This window comes from Podarcis vaucheri (assembly GCF_965113315.1).
Source record: "Podarcis vaucheri genome assembly, chromosome: 3".
Classification (NCBI taxonomy): Eukaryota; Metazoa; Chordata; class Lepidosauria; order Squamata; family Lacertidae; genus Podarcis; species Podarcis vaucheri.
This window is the reverse complement of record NC_138761.1, coordinates 109,243,821-109,267,980: the sequence shown is the minus strand read 5'-3', so window position 1 is coordinate 109,267,980 and position 24,160 is coordinate 109,243,821. Positions and strand designations below refer to the sequence as shown.

General features: G+C 39.6%; 1 protein-coding gene across 4 annotated transcripts in view; it reads right to left on the bottom strand.

The window, feature by feature from the left end:
• Positions 1-15,371: 15,371 nt before the first annotated feature.
• The window catches only part of KIF16B (kinesin family member 16B), a 100,333-nt gene continuing 91,544 nt past the window's right edge, over positions 15,372-24,160 (bottom strand). For all 4 annotated transcript variants that reach the window (XM_082215408.1, XM_082215409.1, XM_082215411.1 and 1 more), the window contains one exon: positions 15,372-16,583. In XM_082215408.1, coding sequence (XP_082071534.1) covers positions 16,425-16,583 — 159 coding nt within the window. In that variant the 3' untranslated portion in view covers positions 15,372-16,424. The remainder of the gene's footprint in view (positions 16,584-24,160) is intronic.

The following is a 24,160-nucleotide window of genomic DNA, read 5'->3' as shown; positions in this document are numbered from 1 at the left end:
TCATCAAGGAATGGGGAAAATATGTAGACTATCTGGAACATATTAGTGAGGGACAAACAACGCTAATGGGATTCAGAGAAGCACTGTGAAAGATTAAGAGTTATTGTCTAAAGAAAATAGAAGAGAGAGAAATGTATAATGACAATATAAACTAGGAAATGCGTAACCTCAAATATTATCATGAAAGATTTACGGACAAGCTGAAGGAAGTCTAGAAAGAGATGACAACGTAAAGTTTTGGGTGAAAATCTTTTTTTTCTAATTTATGTATTTCCTTTCTGTTATGTGTCTTTGTTTTTTCTTTTTTTTCTGTATGTGTTTTTTTCTGTTCTTTGGAAAATTAATAAACATTTATATGAAGAAAAAAAAAGAAAATTAATCAGCCTTGTAGGTGCATTTTTGCTAACGTACACATTTTTGCATGCAATTTCCCTTAATGTACACATTCGGCAAACAATTTCTCCTAATCAGGAACAGCCCAAGACATTTTGGCATCTGAGGTGAACTACAAAATGCCTCCCCTGCTAGATAAGAAAGGTTGAGTGAAGAGCCGCATCAAGAATAAGGAGAGAATAAAGATCTACAAAGGGATGTGGGTGGCGCTGAGCCTCTTGGGTTTGCTGATCAGAAGGTCAGCGGTTCGAATCCCCACGATGGGGTGAGCTCCTGTTGCTCAGTCCCAGCTCCTGCCAACCTAGCAGTTTGAAAACACATCAGAGTGCAAGTAGATAAATAGGTACCACTCCAGTGGGAAGTTAAACAGCATTTCTGTGCACTGCTCTGGTTTTGGTGTTCCGTTGCGCCAGAAGCGGCTTAGTCATGCTGGCCACATGACATGGAAAACTGTCTGCAGAGCAGACAAAACGTCAGCTCTCTCAGCCTGTAAAGCGAGATGAATGCCGCAACCCCAGAGTCGTCTCCGACTGGACTTAACTGTCAGGGGTCCTTTACCTTTTAAAGATCTACAACAGGATCTTATTGGTCCTTTGAATTCTGCCACCTGAGGCCAGCCCTGCCTTTAATATAAGCAGAGGTGAGATGGCCATCTGTCAAATATGATCTAGCTGAGATTCCTGCATTGGAGAGGGTTGGACTAGATGATTCTCACAGACTCTCTCAACTCTACAAATTCTATGAATCCATGGTTCTACAATGCATTTTTTTGTATATTACTCTCACGAATGGACTGCAAGAAGATCAAACCTATCCATTCTTTTTTTATATAAATTTTTTATTGGTTTTTCACCTTTTATACAGACAAAACACACACAAAAAAGACAAAAGACAAAAACATGTATAATTTCAGAAAATCCTACTTTCCTAACCCTGTTCCCTGACTTCCCCCACCCCCCTCGTGCATCCCAATTCCCAAAATTGTGTCAGCAAATTGGTATTTCTCCTCTTAGCCATCTTAATATTACCTCTTTTATAAAGAAATATAAATTTTTCCTAAGTTGGACTCAAATTCCCTTCCATCGATTTATCATTTTGTCTTAGTTAAAGGTCATATTAACCAAACCCAAAGGTCTTGAGTGTTTTTAAAATTCTATTCTTCCCTCCCTCCCATCCCCGGTTTTCGTCCCTTCCCAATAGATGTCCAGAATAGCAGTTCTTAGCCTGGGTTCCTCACGTCCGAGGCTTTCAAGTCTCTTTCAGTCCCTCTCCGCCGGTCTTGTTGGTAGTCCTTTATGTCGGTCGTCAAATCTGAAAAGAGTTCTATTTCCATCAAATCATATTCTCTTCCCACAAGGACATTTGAAAGCAGCTGCTGGAAAATTTCCACAAAGCCTGCATCTTCAGAGCCAGAGTCAGAGTGGAGGCCCCAATCATATTTCTTTATTTTAAGTTCCTGTATTCCATAAACTCCCGGGACCTCCTCCTTCGTCTTTTGCATCTTTCGCAGATTTGTGGTAGATATAATCCAAAAGTCTCCTTGCTTGTATTCCACAGATGTCAGCTTCTGGTTGGTACTTTCCAACTTTACTTTCTCTTTTTCTTGTTTAGTCTCTTCCACTTCTTTAGATATCATTTCCGATTCAGCTGTGGATTCTTTCCAAACCTATCCATTCTTAAGGAAATCAGCCCTGAGTGCTCACTGGAAGGACAGATCGTGAAGCTGAGGCTCCAATACTTTGGCCACCTCATGAGAAGAGAAGACTCCCTGGAAAAGACCCTGATGTTGGGAAAGATGGAGGGCACAAGGAGAAGGGGAAGACAGAGGACGAGATGGTTGGACAGTGTTCTCGAAGCTACCAGCATGAGTTTGACCAAAGTGCGGGAGGCAGTGGAAGACAGGAGTGCCTGGCGTGCTCTGGTCCAGGGGGTCACAAAGAGTCGGACACGACTAAACGACTAAACAACAACAACAATTGGTAGGAGAATGCACTGCAAAATTCAGGGAAGAGGGAATTTTGAAGGCGGGTTGTGCTCTGTGCACACAAATGTTTTCAGGAAGTGCAAGTTGGGTAGAGTTGCTTTAAGATATGAAGTGGACTGAACTACTTCCTATCACTAGTTCACACTTTGGTTTCTAGGGTCCATTGCTCACTAAGATGCAAAGAATCTCAGATTCAGGTTTCCAATTCAACCCAGAGGGGTATATGAAACTTTGTACATAAAGGGAGGTGCTTCTCTCTACTGATGCCGTAAGGGGGGTGGGGGTGGAATTTCAGCGACTTTCTGCTGCTCTTTTATTATTTGTCCGATTTCTTAACAGCCCTATTGCATAAGGCCTGTGTCACGCTTCGTGAGAAATGAAAAGAGAATTAAAACAGATCAAAAATCTGAGGAAGCCTAATCTTAAGCAGCTCATTCCATTTTCTGCTTAAACTCACCGATGCATGTACATTATTTGAGCTAATCTAAAACTAGTAATAACTTTCAGAGCATCACTACACCCAAATCCTTGTATGAAACCTAGAAAAGGAACTCAGGTGATTTAAAAAACAAAAAAACGGAAGTTTTAAATACCATCTCAGTTTCTTTCGTAGGTCTACTTCTCGGTTTGCATGATTCTATTCATTTTCCTTTTGGGGGAGAAGAGGCCAAATTGTAGATCAGGCTTATGGATGTGTATGCCAACTATTTCCACATATCTAATCTAAGTTTGAGGTATATCATCTCTAACTAGTACCACCAACTATTTCAGGGGTAGACAATGTGGTGCCTCTGGATGTTGTCAGATTACAACTCCCATCTGCCCAGCCAGTATGGCCAAGGATCAGGAATGATGGGAATTTTGAGTCTAATAACACCAAGAAAGCACAATGTTGGTTGTTCCTGAACTACAATATTTCTGGTATACGTGTATGTGTCTATTAAACATGGCGCTCTCTGTTGTCAGGGAAACAATCCTCTGTTAAATTTTTAATTCTTTAATTTAAAGTGCTATATTCTGAGCAGAGAAATTCATGAAAATTGTATGAGGGAGGGCTAAAAAATATCTCCGACGAAGTAGTCCCTCTACTTGTGGCAAAATTGATGGGGCACTGTAATTACTCCAGGTTACAAAGGGCAGTTGGAAGATGTAGCTTTCATGTTAAGACTGTTATTAATGTTTCTACACATGAGTTATGATGAGAATTGTGTGAGCCATTTATTCTTCCCATATACATCTGTGGTAAAAGGTGCCAGCTGGAATCACAATTTACCTTGTGTATTGCAATTTTTATGTAGGAGGCAGGAATGATCACCATGAAAATGGCTGCCACAAGAAGACAAATTCAGTTATAGAAATGGTAATTTGAATTGTATACTTTAGCAATTTGAACCCAAACTTAGTATGTTCAGACTGATGCATAGGTGAATTCTGTACATTGAGAGTCCCCCAATTCAGGGATTTGAAAAGTTTTGAAAAATGCAACTCCAAAACACTCCAAGAAAGACAGTGTACAAATGGCTTTGGTGTTTTTTTTTAAATTAGGTGTGGGTCAAGCCCCCACTGTTAAAGGCATTACTCAATAGTACAATTATACACATAGTGTTGTGACAGGGGAAATTCAATTTTGCCAGGGGTCAGGATGTGAGGCTTGTATGCTTGTAAAATAGTTCTTTTTCCGCAACAAGAGAGGCACAACTTGATAGAAAAAGTCTATATTCCCAATCAGGAAGGGATTACAGGAGTGCCTTTGTCTCGCCCACCCCAAAGAAAAGTGACATCTGCACACATCGCTGGTTACAGGAACATAAATACTCAAACAAAACAAAAGGGACAAAACTGGAATCTCATCCTAGATGATCAGTGCCCCATTGATCCCATGAACTGTTGCCTCCATTCCTTCACACAAGCTGCATTATTGTTTACTTTCAACACATAATTGATGTGTGTGTGCATGACAGCGCAGCAGGAAAAGAACTGTAAAATGCAAAGAGGTTTGTCAGAAGTTTGGCTCTGACTTTCCTCGCACAATAGACTATAAATCCAGGAAGCCCCTGACATATGTGAAATATTTCAGGCCTGGATGCCAAATGTCTCTGTAAATTTGCAACGATCTACTACCTAAACCTAGTAAAAGCTAACGTAGGAGTTTAAAATAAAAATGAAAAGCGCACTCTCACACCTTAAAATTATATTGACTCACTGGCTTTAAAAGAAAGCTTTAACACTGGGAGAAAACATGTTTCTATTTTCAAATTCATCTACAGACTAAAAAGTCTGACTTGTATTGAGTTGGGAGTTGCCAGGTGTGTCGTATCATGTAATTTCTGAGTGGCCACATTTTTTTTTAATAAAAAAGATGCCTGTGTTGCTTGGCTGTTCTCTGAGTACATGCCCCATTTGTACAAAATGATCATTTTTCAACAAACAAATTGGCAGACAGGGATTTCCTATTGGTATAGGCAGAAACAAGTGGATTTGAGCTTTAACTGAGAATGCAAATATACTCATACCTTAGAAGTTGAATGGAATCCATTCCGGAAGTCCGTTCAACTTCCAAAATGGTCGAAAACCAAATTGCAGCTTCTGATTGGCTGCAGGAATATGTTGAGTAGAGACTTCACCTTGCCAACAAAGATCCGCATAGTAAAAGCTGTGGTTTTCCCAGTAGTGATGTATGGAAGTGAGAGCTGTACCATAAAGAAGGCCGATCGCCGAACAATTTATGCTTTTGAATTATGGTGCTGGAGGAGACTCTTGAGAGTCCCATGGACTGCAAGAAGATCAAACATATCCATTCTCAAGGAAATCAGCCCTGAGTGCTCACTGGAAGGACAGATCGTGAAGCTGAGGCTCCAGTACTTTGGCCACCTCATGAGAAGAGAAGACTCGCTGGAAAAGACCCTGATGTTGGGAAAGATGGAGGGCACAAGGTTTGACTAAACTGTGGGAGGCAGTGGAAGACAGGAGTGCCTGGCATGCTCTGGTCCATGGAGTCACAAAGAGTCGGACACGACTAAACGACTAAACAAGTGTTGATCCAAATGAGACCCAGCATAAACAGGGATAAACCCTCTGTTCATATGCAGAATTTAATTTTTCCAGCTCACTTAGTTTCTTACAGATGCTATTTGCATGGATGCACTTCCACTGTTCTTGTAACGACAAAACGGACTGCAGTCATTGAGAGCTTAAGCCACATTAGATCGATTAGTCTTTAAAGTACTGATGGAGAAAATAATGATTTCATATAACTATCATTTTGACGATTCCATTTTCTTTGGAGTCTATGGCTTAGCTAAATGGAAAAGTCCTGTGCCTGCATTTTACACTACAGAACTAGTTGCTTTCAGGTACCGTATGTAGCGAATCTTCATTCCATAACACTGAAAAGAATAAACTTGTTAGAATCCATGGTGACCATTGCATGCATGAAAAGAAAATCCGCTAGGCATAGCGGTTGTGATTCATCTTGAATTGTTTTGTAGATAGATGAAAGAGAATATTGGGAGACATTTAATGAATAGGAAAATTAGTCAAAAGTTTTTTTAAAAAAAATATTGAGAAATGATTATATGTAATCACACGATATTATGATCTGGAGAGCTAAATAGTTTTGATTGGTTCAGGATGATGACACTGGGTTGCAACTGCTAAGATTGCTGTAATCTTTTGACTGCCAAATAGAAATCATGTGTGTAATCTGGGAATGTATAAGAAACATTGCTTTGGATGTGGTTCTTTGCAGCTGCCTCCTTATTTATGAGAAATTGCTATTTCACTTGGAACATGCATCCTTGTCTGTTGAAGTTTCTGAGACGGATATCTCCAGTCTTAGGGACCCCTTTTCAATTCCCCCAACAGTACCACAAGACTCTTTGCTGTTTTCCCCCACAACAAACTTTCAAAGTTACCTCTGTTGAAAAGATTGTGATGGATATTTATTTTCTTTTTCTGCCACAGTTCACATTTCCCAGAGTCACAATGCCACTCCCTCCTATGTGAACCCAGCATTTGGTTGTTTTCAAATTATTAAGATGAATGTATCTATTCCTTAATATGAATAGAGAGCGTGTCTGCTTTATTACTCTGGGACATCAGTTGTTTGGGGATTTAACCCATTTCTGGCATGGTAAACCCTCCACTGTGGTTGCTAGTCAGTCCTGAGAATTTTCCAGCCCTATCTCTTCTCAGTAGCTATGGGGTGGGAATTGGGGCAATAATACGAAAAAACATTTTATGACAAAATCCAGAGAGGGGAAATGTCTCAGCACTCCTTCTGAGCCAAGAGATTTTATTTATAGTCCATTTTTCTTCCAAAGAGCTTGAGGTGACACACACAGAATCTTGAGCCTGTGGGAGGACTGGCTGTTGACAGGCAGATCAGGAATCCTTCACTTAAATGTGAAGTTATATCTTAACCTTAATTATATCTTATTTAGAAAGACTGACTTGTGCCCTCAAACACATGTTACTAAAATCCGTTAATTTCAGCTCTGGTCCAACATTGTCAAATTTAGGGATTTAACTGATAAAAGAGCAAGCATCAAATTCCTTTGTTCAAGCTTAACCAAAATAAGGAATAAAAAATAATGTCGAAGCAATGATTCTTCAACATCAACTTTGTTGGAATGGTCATGTTGTGCGGATGCCCGATTATCGTCTTCCAAAGCAACTACTCTATTCCGAACTTAAAAGATGGAAAGTATAATGCTGGTGGTCAACAAAAGAGGTTTAAAGACTCAAGGCAAATCTTTAAAAATGTAGTATAAACACCGACAACTGGGAAACACTGGTTTGCGAGTGCTCCAATTGGAGAACAGCTTGTACCAAAGGTGTCATGGGCTTTGAAGACCCTCAACACGAAAGGGAGAAACGTGCTAAGAGGCAGACATGCTTGGCAAACCCTTACCATGATCAACTCCTGCCCGGAAACCTATGGCTCCACTGTAGAAGGAGGTGTGGATCCAGAATTGGCCTCCACAGTCACTTACAGACTCACTTTTAAAACCGTGTTCATGGAAGACAATCTTACTCGGCTACGAGTGATCACCAAAGAAGGAGGAGGAGGAGGAATAAAAAAATAAAAATCCACAAAGAGGCATTTAAAAGGCCTTGGACAGTCCATGGATGTGCTATTGCCAGTTGTCCAACAGCAACTGTGCTGAGGAAAGTTAAGTGCATTATCTATTGTTGAATAGGGTTAACCCCTTTGTATCAGGAGGTTAGGTGCTACAGCAACATTAGTTTGATAGAGGTAAAAATCATTGACGTTTTGATCCAAGGGTTACTTTGAAACGGTGCAGTTACACACATAGATAAGGGGAGGAGGTATCTAGGTCATCTGGAAAATAGACAGAGAATTCTACTATGCCAAGGTGCAAAAACAATTGCTAAGACCAGGAAACAACAACCATAATTTTAAACCACTTTTATGTTGCTTTTCATATATACAAGCAGTCAGCAAGTGCTGGGCCTAAAATGAGACCGTGGGCATCTTATTATTAACATTCAATGTATGATTCAAGAAGTTGTGGCTATATAGAAGCAACATCAGTTTCTGTGATCTTCATGGATGCTTCCCAGCCTCCAAAATCATGGAGGCAGCTATAAGCTGAGTGTCCAACCACAACATTAATTTTAAGTATCTGAGAAGAATCCCTAGGACAACTTGCTTGAGCTAGAAACGTGACGGTCAAATCAGGTGCAACTTTCAAATATTTTATTTTAAATTAAAATAATTTTAAAGTAAAACAATATACTGCCTATTATTAATAATTAAGGCAGTTTACAGCAATAATAAATGCAACAGAAGCAGCAGCAACAACTATCTAAAATGAAACAAGTCATACTAACCCAAAGTCCTGAACGAAGGAATAGGTTTCCAATAAACACCAGAAATAAATGACCTTGGTGTCTGATTTCTTAGCAGTTTTGCAAGCCATGCCTTGCTGTGTTTGTCTATAGAGTACCACACTGAAAACTGTTGAAAGAAGATTATTTGGGAGATAAACTCTTTTTTTTAAAGTCCAGCGTGATGTTTCTGAAAGTTCTATCTAACTAACTCACACTGAAAGCAATCTAACAACATAGTTATAACTAACTTAGGTGATTGATGTCTGTGGGTTTGAGCATGACTTACTTGGATATTTTTTTAAAATGTGGAAATTAAGAGTTTTCTGTTATTGGATGTGATGGTTACATCTGAACATTTAAAGGGCATCATGCAGACTGCAAGAGAAATTTTAGGACACAGAAGGGGTAAGACATTCACGGTTAGGTGAATTATTTTTAACAGATTTTGCAAGGTTAAATGAAACCACATAGGACTTAGACATAATCCCTCACAAATACTTAAAGCTATGTTAATCTCTTTCCAAGTAGTGCCTGATCTGCTTTCCCAAACTGTGACTTTCACCAGGACCCTTAAAATCAAACATTTATTTCCTCTGTAACATTTAAGCCAATTACGTTATCGATCACTTTATTTTATGCATAAAATTATATGCATATATTGTTCTCTGTCCAATAATCCCCCATTATTTTAGGCCTAACTTCCTCCACAAATCCTTACTTTGTATTTCATTAGCAATTTAAAACGTTTCCCACACTATCATTTGCTCCCCCCCATCTTCACCCCCCCCCGAAAAAAACAAACCTTTGGTATTCTAGTCTTAAACTAGTTGCATTCCAAGATTAGTGTGGATTCAAAGTCGAGGGACAACTAAGACATGCTTTTAATTGCTTATTGGCTCAGTCACAGAGACATTCTCTGGATCAGGATCATGACAAGAGGGGAAAGTTATTTTTTAAAAAAATGCTTTTAAAAACCCCTTTTGATTCAGTTGCCTTCTTGCTGTGGCTCTTTGCCCTTAAAACAGCAGTGGGAAATCTACAAACTCCAGCCCACCAGGTCTATGAATCTGGCCCAGGAACCCAATTTGAGCAAAGCACACCCACCTGACATGAGGCACAAATAATCTGTTCTCTCTCATCTAAGCACTTAGTTTGATGATTGGAGATTTGGGGTCTCTTGTCTACCTTAGTGCTTAAGCACCACAACGCTAACATTGGAGGCTAGCATCTCCCCGCTCAAACCTAGACAGCATCTTAAAAAGTAGAGATATCACCTTGCCAACAAAGGTCCGTATAGTTAAAGCTATGGTTTTCCCAGTAGTGATGTATGGAAGTGAAAGCTGGACCATAAAGAAGGATGATCGCCGAACAATTGATGCTTTTGAATTATGGTGCTGGAGGAGACTCTTGAGAGTCCCGTGGACTGCAAGAAGATCAAATGCATCCATTCTTAAGGAAATCAGCCCTGAGTGCTCACTGGAAGGACAGATCGTGAAGCTGAGGCTCCAATACTTTGGCCACCTCATGAGAAGAGAAGACTCCCTGGAAAAGACCCTGATGTTGGTAAAGGTGGAGGGCACAAGGAGAAGGGGACGACAGAGGACGAGATGGTTGGACAGTGTTCTCAAAGCTACCAACATGAGTTTGACCAAACTGCGGGAGGCAGTGGAAGACAGGAGTGCCTGGCATGCTCTGGTCCAGGGGGTCACAAAGAGTCGGACACGACTAAACGACTAAACAACAATCTCCCTGCTCTTTGATACAGGCTTGTCTCCAGTCTTAGTGCTGTGGTGCCACAGTGCTAAGGCTGGAGGCAAGAGATGCGTTGCATTATACTGTCAAAGGGAAGGTAGAGGCTTACTTTCTATTGTGCATAGGAAAGTGCTAAGTGAAATTATGAAGCTTGGAGCAGGATGTCATTGTGTGTTGACGGCACCGAGGCACTTCCGCCAAATCCCGCTGTGGTTTCCTCTGACTCATCTCCTGCATTGCTAGCGCTAACCTAGGTATCTCATTATTTGCAGGCACTGAGGATACGTAATGACAACCACAGCTGATTTCTAGGCCTGCGGTGTTCTTATCTAGTTGTCTGTGCCTTGAGCTTCAGGTTGTTTGGATCTTGAAATCATCAGGTGCACATACACTGATAATCGGCAAAGGAATGACAAGTTTTGGAGAAGCCTTTCAGGCACATTCAAAGTCCAGAGAGAGACATAAATTGAAGTACAGAACACATTCCTTTTATAAGTGAGGTCCTTACTCTAAATGACTACATGAATGGGGAGGAAGGAGTGTGGGAGGCCACACTATTTTACTATATACACAAAGCATGTGTTTGACCACCAAATCACACACAGACAAACACACACACACACACACACACACACACACACACACACACACACACAGTTTCAAAGTTTGTTCATAAAGCTATTGTACTACCAACCTTACTGTATGCTTGTGAAACATGGACAACTTATAAACGACATCTCCAACTCCTCAAAAAATTCCATCAATGGTGTCACTGAAAAATTTTACACATCACTTCGGAAAACAGGCAAACTAATGCCTGTGTACTGGAAGAAGCAAAGATCACCAGTGTCAAAGCAATGATTCTTCAACATCAACTTCGTTGGACTTGTCATGTTGTGTGGATGTCTGATTATCATATTCCAAAGCAACTACAGTGGTACCTCAGGTTAAGTACTTAATTCGTTCTGGAGGTCCATACTTAACCTGAAATTGTTCTTGTGGCAAATCTTTAAAAATGTAGTATAAACACAGACAACTGGGAAACACTGGCTTGTAAGCGCTCCAGTTGGAGAACAGCCTTTACCAAAGGTGTCATGGACTCTGAAGATGCTCAAACTCAGGATGAAAGGGAGAAATGTGCTAAGAGGCAGGCACACTTGGCAAACCCTTACCGTGACCAACTCCAACCCAGAAACCTATGTCCACACTGTGGAAGGACGTGTGGATCCAGAATTGACCTCCACAGTCACTTACGGACACACTGTTAAAACTGTGTTTATGGAAGACAATCTTACTTGGCTACCAGTGATGGCCAAAGAAGAGAGAGAGAGAGAATAATAATAATAATAATAATAATAATAATAATAATAATAATAATAATAATTTATTATATGTACCCCGCCCATCTGGCTGGGTTTCCCCAGCCACTCTGGGTGGCTTCCAACAAAGATTAAAATATATATTCAACCACTGAACAATAACTCCACTCATATATAGCCTAACTCAGTTTATTTTTGTCAGCCTAATTCAGCTGGAGGCTGTATGTACGTGGGAAGCAGGCATTCGTGTGATCAAACGTAGCCACAGGCAAATAGGTGCCAAATACATTTCTCCAGGAGCTGCATAGGTGTAGCCCTTTTTCTTTTTCTTAAAAAAAGCCCAAATCTCACTGGAAGGTTTGGAGCAGTGTGTGCATGCATGCACAACACGGAAGATAATGTTAAGGAATTCAGTCCTAATAATGCAAATTATGCAGATCCGTCCTTCAGAGAGAGCAGATACTTTTCAAAGCTTAGTGAAGCAGGGCTGGATTCTGAAAAATCTGGTCCGGCATAAAGTGATGACAGAAGGAAATCTATTCCTGCATTGCTAATTCACTGCATTTCCTCACTGCTGCCTGAAAACTGGAGACCCCGGGCACTTCCGACCAGATTGCTGCATTTCCTTTCCTTGCACTGAGAAAGAGGCATCCCTTATCAGCAGACAGAGAAGTAAAAGCTGGAAAAGGATTAGTGTGCGCATGTGATACAAATAAAGTGGGGTGTATTTAGTTTTAGTACCCTATAGATTTCTTTTGGTGTGTGTGATGTGCAATAATAATGTGTGTGCTTCGGTCCCACTTGCAAATAATATGCAACTTGCAATTGTTCTCCCTTCCCTGAGTAAATTTGGCTGTTGGGGTGGGGAATAACCCCCCCCCCTTTTCTGGTTTAATCTACAGTGAACTGTAATGGATCTAAGGGTACTGCCCATTAAACTGTACAGTGGTACCTCGGGTTAAGTATTTAATTTGTTCTGGAGGTCTGTTCTTAACCTGAAACTGTTCTTAACCTGAAGCACCACTTTAGCTAATGGGGCCTCCTGCTGCCGCCGTGCCGCTGGAGCAAGATTTATGTTCTTATCCTGAAGCACTATTTCTCGGTTAGTGGAGTCTGTAACCTGAAGCATATGTAACCTGAAGCGTATGTAACCCGAGGTACCACTGTACATAGATATATGTACAGGAGAGACATTGCAAGGGCAGTTTCAGGTGCTTGGTGGGCCTGAGAAATCACATAAGGAGTATTAGAAAAGGAATCTGTTAATGGACACCATGTTTTTCCACACAAGAGCCCCTTTTGGAGTAGCAGTAGCAAATGAATTAAGAGATTCAAAGATACAGCAGGCATTGTCTTCAATAGACACCTGGCATATGATCCAATTGGCCTTGGAATGAGGGGGTGAGAATGGGGCTTCCCAGGAACCGATCTTTGCCTGGTGTGGTTGGCTGATCATCTAATATGTGGGAAATTTGATGTTGTTGAAATAGTAGAGAAGAGGAGGGCAGACAGACAAAGACACACACAGAGCGAGCATAGATAAATGAAAACAGACCCCATTAGGTTTGTTTTAAAAAGGGTGGGTGCTGTGGGTTAAACCACAGAGCCTAGGACTTGCCGATCAGAAGGTCGGCGGTTCGAATCCCCACGGCGGGGTGAGCGCCTGTTGCTTGGTCCCTGCTCCTGCCAACCTTGCAGTTCGAAAGCATGTCAAAAGTGCAAGTGGATAAATAGGTACCGCTCTGGCAGGAAGGTAAATGGCGTTTCCGTGTGCTGCTCTGGTTCTCGGCTTAGTCATGCTGGCCACATGACCCGGAAGCTCCCTCAGCCAATAAAGTGAGATGAGCGCCCCAACCCCAGAGTCGGCCACAAGTGGACCTAATGGTCAGGGGTCCCTTTACCTTTTTTAACTAACTAACTAACTAACTAACTAACTAACTAACTAACTAACTAACAAGGTGTCTAACTGTTGGATATGTGACAGGGATAATGCTTCTCTAAAACATGTTTTTTCATTGTCCTATATTGAAAGATTTTTGGCAGAACTGAAACCATCAACAGATCTGTATGGAACAACCTTACATTTACAGAGCAAAATATCCTCTTGAATTACATGCCCAGCACATGAAACCTTACAAAAGGACAATACAAGTGGAGTCTCCATGCCCTAACCACAGGAAAAAGACTGATACTGATGAATCGGAAAAATAAAAATGTGTCTCCCTTCTACAACTGGATTGAAGACTCGTATAAACTCACAATATATGAACAACTTGTTTTGGTTTTTTTAAAATAAAATATTTATTAAGATTTTACACAAAACAAGTTTTTTTTTAAAGTTAAAAATAATTAAACCAACTATTACACATACAAAAAAGAAAAAAGAAAAAAGAACAACAGCTAACAAGAAAATTACCAAAAAAGAGACCTAAAAAACCGGTAGTTGAAAAAATAAAAAAATAAGAGAAAAAAGAAAGAAAAATATCTTAAAAAGAAATAATCCATTTTTCAATATCTTTAAGTTCATTTGCTTATTTCCTTGACCTCCTCACACCTCCCCTTTTGTATTCCCGTTTACAAAGTCCTTTCAGCAAATCCTTACCCTCTTTCATTTATCTTTACTCTACAATCTTAACCTATTATAACTATATATTTTCATCCAAATAACTATCTATATTTACATATTCTTATTAGCCTTAATACCAAAACCACTTATTTTCAGTCCAACATCATTTTAACATTCATTAATTTTACAGTATTTCTGTAGATAATCTTTAAATTTCTTCCAGTCTTCTTCCACCATTTCTTCTCCCTGGTCTCGGATTCTGCCAGTCATTTCTGCCAATTCCATATAGTCTTCATCTGCCATTCTTCCAGAGTGGGAAAATCTTGTGTCTTCCAATACTTTGCAATAAGTATTCTTGCTGCTGTTGTAGCATACATAAAAAAAGTTCTATCCTTCTTTGACACCAATTGGCCGACAATGCCTAGAAGAAAGGCACCTGGTTTCTTCAAGAAAGTGTATTTAAATACCTTTTTCATTTCATTATAGATCATTTCCCAGAAAGCCTTAATCCTTGGGCACGTCCACCAAAGGTAAAAGAATGTACCTTCAGTTTCTTTACATTTCCAGCATTTATTATCGGGCAAATGATAGATTTTTGCAAGCTTGACTGGTGTCATGTACCACCTATAAATCATTTTCATAATATTCTCTCTTAGGGCATTACATGCCGTAAATTTTATACCTGTGGTCCACAACTGTTCCCAATCAGCAAACATAATGTTATGTCCAACGTCCTGTGCCCATTTAATCATAGCAGATTTAACAGTTCTGTTTCCAACTTTGATTTTTCCACCTGGAAGCCATTTTTTTTTGTCTAAATTATAGGCCTCTCTTATTTGATAATAGTGAAGGCAGTCTCGCACTTTATCTTTTAGTTTCTCAAAACTCTGCAATTTCAGTTTATCTCCTTCCTGCTCCAAAATTTCCCAATATTTTGGAAATTTTGGAGCAACTTGCATATAAATGCCAGACTTGTCGTGGACAAATTCAAGGATATTTGGAATCCATTCTTACAAATACTGTAATAGGTTAAGATCTGGTGAAGTACAATAACAACCTTGTAAAAGAGAGGAGGGAATGAAAACAGGCTTGCATCAAAGTCTAATCAAAAGTCTAGGCTAGGGAGGTGATGAATATGGTATTCTCAGCCGTCATTATTGTGACTGTAGAGTTCAGCCTAGAAGAGGTATTCTGGATAGTGAATAGAGGGTTGTTTGAAAGAGAAATCTAGCAATCCAGTACTCTTACACACACTTTTAGATTCACAAATGAATCTAGAATACTCTGACTTTTTTTGTAGCTCCATCCTAATGGGAGAAGTTACCCTGGAAACTGACTTAGACAGCCCAATTTCCTTCTGAACAGAACTCCTATTATTAGCACTAATACAGCTATGGAATAAAAGTCTATGAAAATCCTACACACAGAATCCCTGCCTTTTGCAACAATAAAATCAAGATTAACTTCTTCTGCCTAATACTAAGAAATCTTTAAGGCTCAGTTTTGATGAAATGGAGAATCTTTATTGTACTTGAAGATACAGAGAGAAAGAGAGCGCTCACAAATGAGTTTAGCAGTACCTTGAAGATAGTTACAGTCGGTGGTTTTGCTTTTTAAAATCTTTATTATATACAGAGTATGTACATGCCTCCATTGTAGGTCATAATATTTTTTTTCAATTTGTACTTCTACAAAATGGATATTGCTGCCTCTATACATGTGCAATTCTAAATAAGCCCTGAGTAAATCTTAAAGCGCATTGAAATAGTCTAAATTCTTTTTCTTGCAACTAAGGATCAGTCAATGATAGCATTATACCTTTATGGGGGAAAATAAGTTTAAAAAGTAAGATTCCATGCTGCATTTCTTTTATGCCTAGCCGTGAGCACAATATGATACATAATATACAGTAACAATCCATATAATTAGAAAATGTGAAAAGAAGCTGACCTCATTCCCCCCTCCAAAAAATGCTGTTGCTTCCTTTTCTTTTGAATTAATGGCAAATGATTCACTCAAAATCTCAAGTCTTCGGATTACAATGATGTCCAGTTCTCGGTAGATTATATTTTGTAAACATTCAAATTTAAGGTAATATGCGGAAGAAAATGGCTATGATCAAATAGATAAAGTGCAGTTCTTGAGATAAACAAGGCATCATGCCAGTATTTTTTTTAAGCGGAACAGGAAACCTGCTTAAGATATAAATAAGCTTGTCTGCCTGCTGAAAACATAATCAAAATAACTTGGAAACAGTAATGGAAGGCTGTATCTCTCTGTATTGCAGAGAACATGTGCAAAGACCTTTGGCCGTCAAGTGGTCTCAACCGTGTGTGAAACTTGCATTGTTTCTCAGACCAATGTAAAGTAGAAAACTTTTAAAGTAGAACCCAGAACTAGGCAGAAGAACCATTAAAAATGCTGTTTTCAACAGTCAATCGTTTGGGTGGAAATTTTCCAGGAATGGCAACCCAATTTTGTTGCTGAGTTCATGGAGCAGCAAGGAAGACAAGATAAAGTGTATTCTTCGGCTGGAAAGTGAGGCTCCCAATGGTTAACTTGTGCCATGGCTGCTGTAGTCAAAAACACCTTTCTTGAAGAACGATGAGAACTCACAGATCGCATGTTTTGAAAGGGCCAGGCCCTCTTTGTTTACATGCAGTGGTGATGATGGAGAGTTGAGCATCACAGCAAAGAAATTTCTGAGATATTCCTGTGGAGGGAGAGAAAAACAGAATCACAGCTGTTATGCAGTGAATACTGCGCTTAGAGAAGCATTACAAATCACTAGAAAATTAAGAGAATCATACCAACTGAAATACAAAACCTTTAAAACTATTCATCTTGACTAAAATCTTAAACATTCATTAAAAATCTATCTTCCTTCTAAACATTTCCCAATTTTCTACTAACAAATGTATTGCATGTTATATATCCAACTAACAAACCACTGAAATCAATGGACTCCTATCCACGGATATACAGTGGTACCTCGGGTTAAGTACTTAATTCGTTCCGGAGGTCCGTTCTTAACCTGAAACTGTTCTTAACCTGAAGCACCACTTTAGCTAATGGGGCCTCCTGCTGTTGCTGCGCTGCCGGAGCACGATTTCTGTTCTCATCCTGAAGCAAAGTTCTTAACCTGAAGCACTATTTCTGGGTTAGCGGAGTCTGTAACCTGAAGCGTATGTAACCTGAAGGTACCACTGTAAATGGGTCTTCTCTTCAATTCTTTATCAATGTATTCTGCTCATTGTTTATTATTTTAAATAAAACAATACAATAACTCATACTCCAAAACATGTGGCCCAGAATTAGTGGAATATTTTCCTTTCTCAACACTTTTCTATTCCCCATAAAACTGTCCCAGAATCCCAACCTCTAGATGCTCAAATCACATAAGACTAACTAAATTAACAAAAACAGAGGGGGAATAGGGGAATATATATTTTCAGAGTGTCTCTGACAGTTGTCTTGGGTAATCACACAGCTTTGACAAGAGGTGGAGGAAGTTGTGCCAGATATGTTCAGACTTATTAAGAGTCTCTCTTCCAAAATAAGCTGCTTTCTCATTGTCTGCATGACTCAAGAAGTTGCAAGACCTGTTATCTCTAGCTGGTCTCCTTTGGGCCCTCCATTTGTGAAAGATCATTGTCTTGGCAATCTCTACTGCCCTTTGAAAACGCATTGTTCAATTCTTGCTTAGGCCTCCTCTTCTGCTTGGTTAACCATATAAATCACTAAATAGAATCTTAGTAAATACTTATTGTCCACTATATAGATGAATTTTATCAAATACATTGGGTGTAATATGGTTTAATATTTGGAATGCCCAACCTGCCTTTTACCTTAAAAATCCTTTGATTAACTCTTTTTTTTTTTTTGCTATTTTCACCAAAAAATGTACATGAAAGAAGTGTTTGCCACTTTGTCAAAACAACATTCTGAGCCATAAAATGAGATTTTTCATGTTGTATTTTAATAGCTCCATCTGTATTCATCTTTACTGTATTGTTTATCTTCTGAGGTAAATATAGCTTTGTCAACTTTAAAACAACATTTACCTCAGAAGATAAAGAATACAGTAATAATGAATACAGTATTGAAAAGTCACAATGTTTGAGTTTTGTGAGGTATATAAAGATGCAAAATATCTAACAATGTGAAGTACACGAAGGTTTGCAGTACTTCTTAACAGTGTTAGAAACTCAGATATAAATGGCTCATTAAACAATTACAGTCAACGAAACAGAACACCTAGTTGCCATTTTAGGGCCGGATGACTTGAAAGTCACTATTTTTCAATATGACTTTTCAGTTCTTGACTTTTGTTCTGATTGTGAAGATAAAACAACATGGATAGAATTCTAATGGATGTGTTGTTAGTGTGTGAAAACAGTCAAGATACGAGGATGGTGGAGATATCAGGCACTATCCTGGCGCCCAGGCATCTTCATTTTGTCTTGTGGCTGATTGCCAGGTGCAAAATGTGCAAATTTTGAACACTGTTTCTTAAAAGAAATTGATGTAAAAGTTGCATTCAGGGGTTTTTTTATTGGTAGAATGAAATTTTTATGTCTACTATCCATCAGTTACCTATCTTCCAACTTTACAATATCCTGTGGATTTTATACACTTCAAAATGTTCTAGCATCTTTATGGTGATCCCACTAACCCCCCCCCCCAAAAAAAAAACACCACATCTAGTCTGGCCCTATGATAATGTCCTGCATTTCTCTTCCAATGCTTCAAGCTTGGGTTACAAGTGCTTGGGAAATATCAGTAAATGACCAGCAATTCCATGAGTTCAGCTTTTGCAATATCAAGACCTGTTCTCTCTTTATTATAGCTAAATTTAGAAGAAGTTCGGACATTTTTTTCATCTCTCATCATTGCCCCCTTGATATGGGTAGCTTTGAGCACTGTAGGAATCCAGTAACTCTAACATTTGAAGAGGGAATTTGAAAATCTGCCCTACAGAAAGATACAGAGACTCCAGATACGTGGGCATTTTACTATGGGTAGATTATAGAGGATATACCAGAAAGTACCTATGTGCCTATCATTTCTGCATTTGCTCCCTGATACTTTTTGTGGAGTCCCGAATCGTGTGTAAAATTCACTATAAATAATACCTTAAGAATTGCAAGTGACCAACTGTCATGGCATGAGGAGAATTTATGCAAAACGTATCTCAAACTCCTGGTGAAAACAATGTAATATCTGAGTGGAAAACGAAAGCATGTGAAATGCCCAAATGCACATAAAACGTATGATGGAGAGTAAATGAAGAGGTGAAATGTAAGCAGTGGTGATGGAAATATTATGTACAGTAAAAAGGATCAGGCTTGCTCGGTAACAGACTGGATAATAACAGCCTTGCTGTATCCCAGTGACACTGCACACTGTAATTGTGGACTCAGGGGAGAAAATAATCTATTTACTAAAGTATCCTTTGAAAAATGCACAGTTCAGAGAGTTACATGGAGCATCAAATTTATTTTGAGCCGCTTTCCCCAATAAAGTAGAAATTTCATCTTCAGGTGAAGTTTTCCCATGTAAACATGACTGACGTGTCTAAATACTGCTAAAGTTCTCAGAGGTTTATTACGCAAATACTTCAAAATGTTAAGCAAAGCGAAAAGCTATTTTATTGGTCTTTTTTTTTTTTTTACTGACTGTACTAACCTCCATACCAACGCTTTGCTTTGAGATGCACAACAAAATCCCTGTAAAATGAATGTCTACAGACAAAACAGTCATTTAAATCAGTGAACAGATGTGTCAGCCTGAGTTATGACTAGTTCGCAGAGCAAGGTCTCCTCTGTTTCATGCTCATTCCCTCTCTAAGACAACGAAAACACAAATGTTGGATGCAGCAGCTGAGCAGCGGGCATTTCAAAAATGGGTACAGCTGGGTAGAGAGTTAAAGTGGCTAAACTGCAATAACAGTTTGATTTATTTATTATTTATTCAAGGGATTTTTATCCCACCCTCCTCGCAAGAAGCATTATAAACAACTTAGGAGAATGCACCAATGTCTTACTCAGAAGATGTATTTGCAACACCAACGTTTTAAATATTATAGACCGGTGTTTTGTCTTAATTTTCTTTGGATATATACTACTACCTATTTTTTGGGGGGGACCCTATGTTCTGAAGGCATGGCATAGCTACTGGCAGAATCCGAGACCAGGGAGAAGAGATGGTGAAAGAAGACTGGAAGAAATTTAAAGACTATTTACAGAAATATTGTAAAATTAATGAATGCTAGAAGGATGTTGGATAGAAACTAAGGGGTTTCCAGCTGTAATGCTTTAGGAGATACGAAAAAAAAGGTTTACAAATGGGTAAAAGCTTAATGGTAAGGATTTGCTGAACTAATAAATTGAGGTGGAATACAAAGAATGAAGGTATGAGGAGGTCTGGGGAAATAAGTGTAAGGAAGATATGTTATGGAAAATTATTTGTTTTTTAACTGTTTTTATGTTGTATTTTGTTTCTTTTTATTTTTCATTTTCATTGTTATATTTTAAAAAAACTTTAATAAATATCTTTAAAAAAATAAATGAAGGGATGGCATAGCTGGTTGAGCATGAGACGCTTAATCTGAGAGTTATGGGTTCAAACACCATTTTTGGGGAAAGGGGTTGGACAACAACTATGATGATGATGATTATACCTCGGGTTATGAACTTAATTTGTTCTGGAGGTCTGTTCTTAACCTGAACCTGTTCTTAACCTGAGGTACCACTTTAGCTAATGGGGCCTCCCTCTGCCGCCACGCAGCCGCTGCACGATTTCTGTTCTCATCCTGAGGTAAAGTTTTTTACCCGAGGTACTATTTCTGGGTTAGCGGAGTCTGTAACCCAATGTGTTTGTAACCCGAGATTGTTGTTGTTTAGTCGTTTAGTCGTGTCCGATTCTTCGTGACCCCATGGACCAGAGCACGCCAGGCACTCCTGTCCTCCACTGCCTCCCGCACTTTGGTCAAACTCATGCTGGTAGCTTCGAGAACACTGTCCAACCATCTCATTCTCTGTCGTCCCCTTCTCCTTGTGCCCTCCATCTTTCCCAACATCAGGGTCTTTTCCAGGGAGTCCTCTCTTCTCATGAGGTGGCCAGAGTATTGGAGTCTCAGCTTCAGGATCTGTCCTTCCAGTGAGCACTCAGGGCTGATGTCCTTCAGAATGGAGAGGTTTGATCTTCTTGCAGTCCATGGGACTCTCAAGAGTCTCCTCGAGGTACCACTCTATTATTATACCCCGCCAATCTTGCTGGGTTTCCCCAGCCACTCTGGGCGGCTTACAATACATCAAAAATTGTAAAACATTAGATATTAAAATTTTCCCAATACAGGGGACCCCGTGGTCTCTTCCAACTCTACAATTCTTTGAAAAGATCCATATCGCCTTGGAATGAGGATGGATTTATCAGGTTAATCAATAAATGAATTAGGGATGTCTATAGCTGGATGTTCTTCAATTCCTCTGACATGCAACGTCAGTTTGGTAGTTTTTCCTCGCTGCCTCTTTTGTTTTATGGCAACTTTTCTTTTTAAAGCGTTCTATCCACTTACAAAGACGGTTGACAATCTACAAAGAGGTTGTAGCGCCAAACGTGGACTTGTTTCAAACTTTTATTTGAGGCTCAAAGCTGCTGCTGCTGCTGCTGCACAGAGCGTCTGACCCAACATTTGAAAAGGTGACAGCAGCACTGCCCTTTTGGTTTGTCCCACATAATTATGCCCTTTAGACAGCCAAACCAGATCCATACGGTGTGAGCTATGCTTAGTTCAAAGCTTTAACCTTCCAATTCAAACACCCCTGAGAGGAAGAGAAAAGAAGCACGAGTAAGCCTGCGAAAACTCAGACCTGCTTCTTTATTGACTGGGCTGAGCAACTTTGCTCAAGCGTTAATTAAGGCAAGAGTGATATTGTAGCCATTTAAAAACCTTATTGGAAGCTATTTTAATAGACCTGTACTCTTTAACTCTAGCCTGGTGTTCATGTGATAGGCAATATTTCAGCAGAGAGATGTCATTCTAACGTTTTCTGCACCATCTCACATCGTAGGGGCTCGGGTTTTCAGGGTATGTAGCATAAATCCTGGTTTAATTTAAAGTTATCAAAATTATAAAAAAAATTAATGGCTCTTCTGGTTGTGACATATTAACAGGGAACGTAGCTCACTTGCACTGTTCTCATAATCTATTGCAAATCTTTGAAGTCAACAGCACAATTTAACTAAAAGTTTTCTTTTTTTAAATCATGATTTCCAATACCTGCACTGTTTTAAACCTTACGTGGTAAAAAATACTCTGAAGAAAAGGAAAGTTGGGTTTGCAACTGACAAAACCAGCTCTCTGAGGTTGGATTAATTTTCTGCCTCCAGTTCACAGAAAGCATAATGAAAGGAGGTGGGGAAATTGAGGGTTTGGATAGATTTTACAAACACAACATGCATGTGAACATATGAAGCATATGAAAATGAACGTGTGAAAAAAATGGAGAACTCTTTGTCCTATATCTCTAGCTGGTTAAGAACCAATGTTTTGAAGTATTTACAACATGAGCCATACATTGAAAAGCTCTAGATTTAAATCTAGGTATAGTATGCATGCCCGCCAATAAGAAGAATCAGAATACTAATTACAGTCGTACCTTGGAAGTTGAACAGAATCCGTTCCGGAAGTCCATTCAACTTCCAAAATGTTCGGAAACCAAAGCGCAGCATCTGACTGGCTGCAGGAAGCTCCTGCAGCCAACTGGAAGCTGCGGAAGCCCCGTCGGATGTTCGGGTTCCAAAGAACATTTGCAAACCAGAATACTCACATCCGGGTTTGCAGCATTCGGGAGCCAAAATGTTCTACTTGCAAGGCGTTTGGGATCCAAGGTACAACTGTATTATTTCTACCAGTACTTTTAAGTCTGCATTTCTACCAACGGTTGTTCTGAACTGGAGAGAAGCCATTGTCTGTAACAGCATAGCTGAGAGCTTGCTTTTCACACCCAGGTAAAACGTAGCATTATAATCTGCAGGTGTTTCTTGCACCGATCTCTGCTTTAGTGAGTTTCCCAGTGCACCTCACATTATGTTGAGCCTTACAAAACCGACTAAATGTCCAAGCAAGTAAAGTTAAAGCTGCAATAATTATCTACAATAATGCTTCCTACTACACCCATATACAGTGGTGCCTCGCAAGACGAATGCCTCGCAAGACGAAAAACCCGCTAGATGAAAGGGTTTTCCGTTTTTCGATGCGCTTCGCAAGACGAATTTCCCTATGGGCTTGCTTCGCAAGACGAAAACATCTTGCAAGTCTTGTGATTTTTTTCGCTCCCCCCCTTTTTCTAAGCCGCTAAGCTGCTAATAGCCTTTTAGCCGCTAAGCCTTAATAGCCGCTAAACCGCTAATAGCGCTAATCCGCTAATAGGGTTGCTTCGCAAGACAAAAAAACCGCTAGACGAAGAGACTCGCGGAACGGATTATTTTCGTCTTGCGAGGCACCACTGTATAACATTAAATTCATTCAGAATCTCTAGGATTTAATATTCCTTACAGCACACACAAGCAATAAAGCTTATGTTCTTTGCCACAGATGAAAACAGCAGCAACACTATTTAAACTGTTGGGGGAACCTAGAATTTACAGGGGTTTTGTAGTTTTGTGAATCTGTTTTTTTTTAGGGATGTGTTAAGGCCCTGTTTGAAAAGTTCAGAATATGCCTGGCTAGTGAAGGAAATCCATCTTTCCTCTTGAGCACTAGTTAAAAGAAGTCTTGTCAAAATCCATTTGCAGACAACAACAAAGGAATTGAATTTCCTACGCATCTCTGGGTCAGCAGTGACAGGATGTCATTTGCTGGAGTGGTCCTGGCAAACGGCTAACCCAACTGCTTGACATGCATCACCCTCAACTTCCTTTGGTGAAATCAAAAACTGAGGGATGATTGATAAGGTTGCTCTGAAAAGGGACAGGACCAAAGTGCATCTTGCGTCCTTGCCTGAGTGGTCGCTTTATTGATACACTCGAGCTCTGAACGTGAAAATCACAGTTTGAAAGCTATACAGGTACACAGCCCCAGCGCAGACTGGCGAGCACATTTGAAAAATTTGCTCTGATCTGACAGCAAAGGAAATTAAATAAGGTTAAACTGGAAAACAATGTATTTCCCCCCCAGAAACACACTAATATTAGTCACTTCGTCCTCCTTTTCCTCTAAAATGAAAACCATCTGCGGCCAAGTTGAGATTTCTAGCATATAAATCATACCGTGCCAGTTTCAAA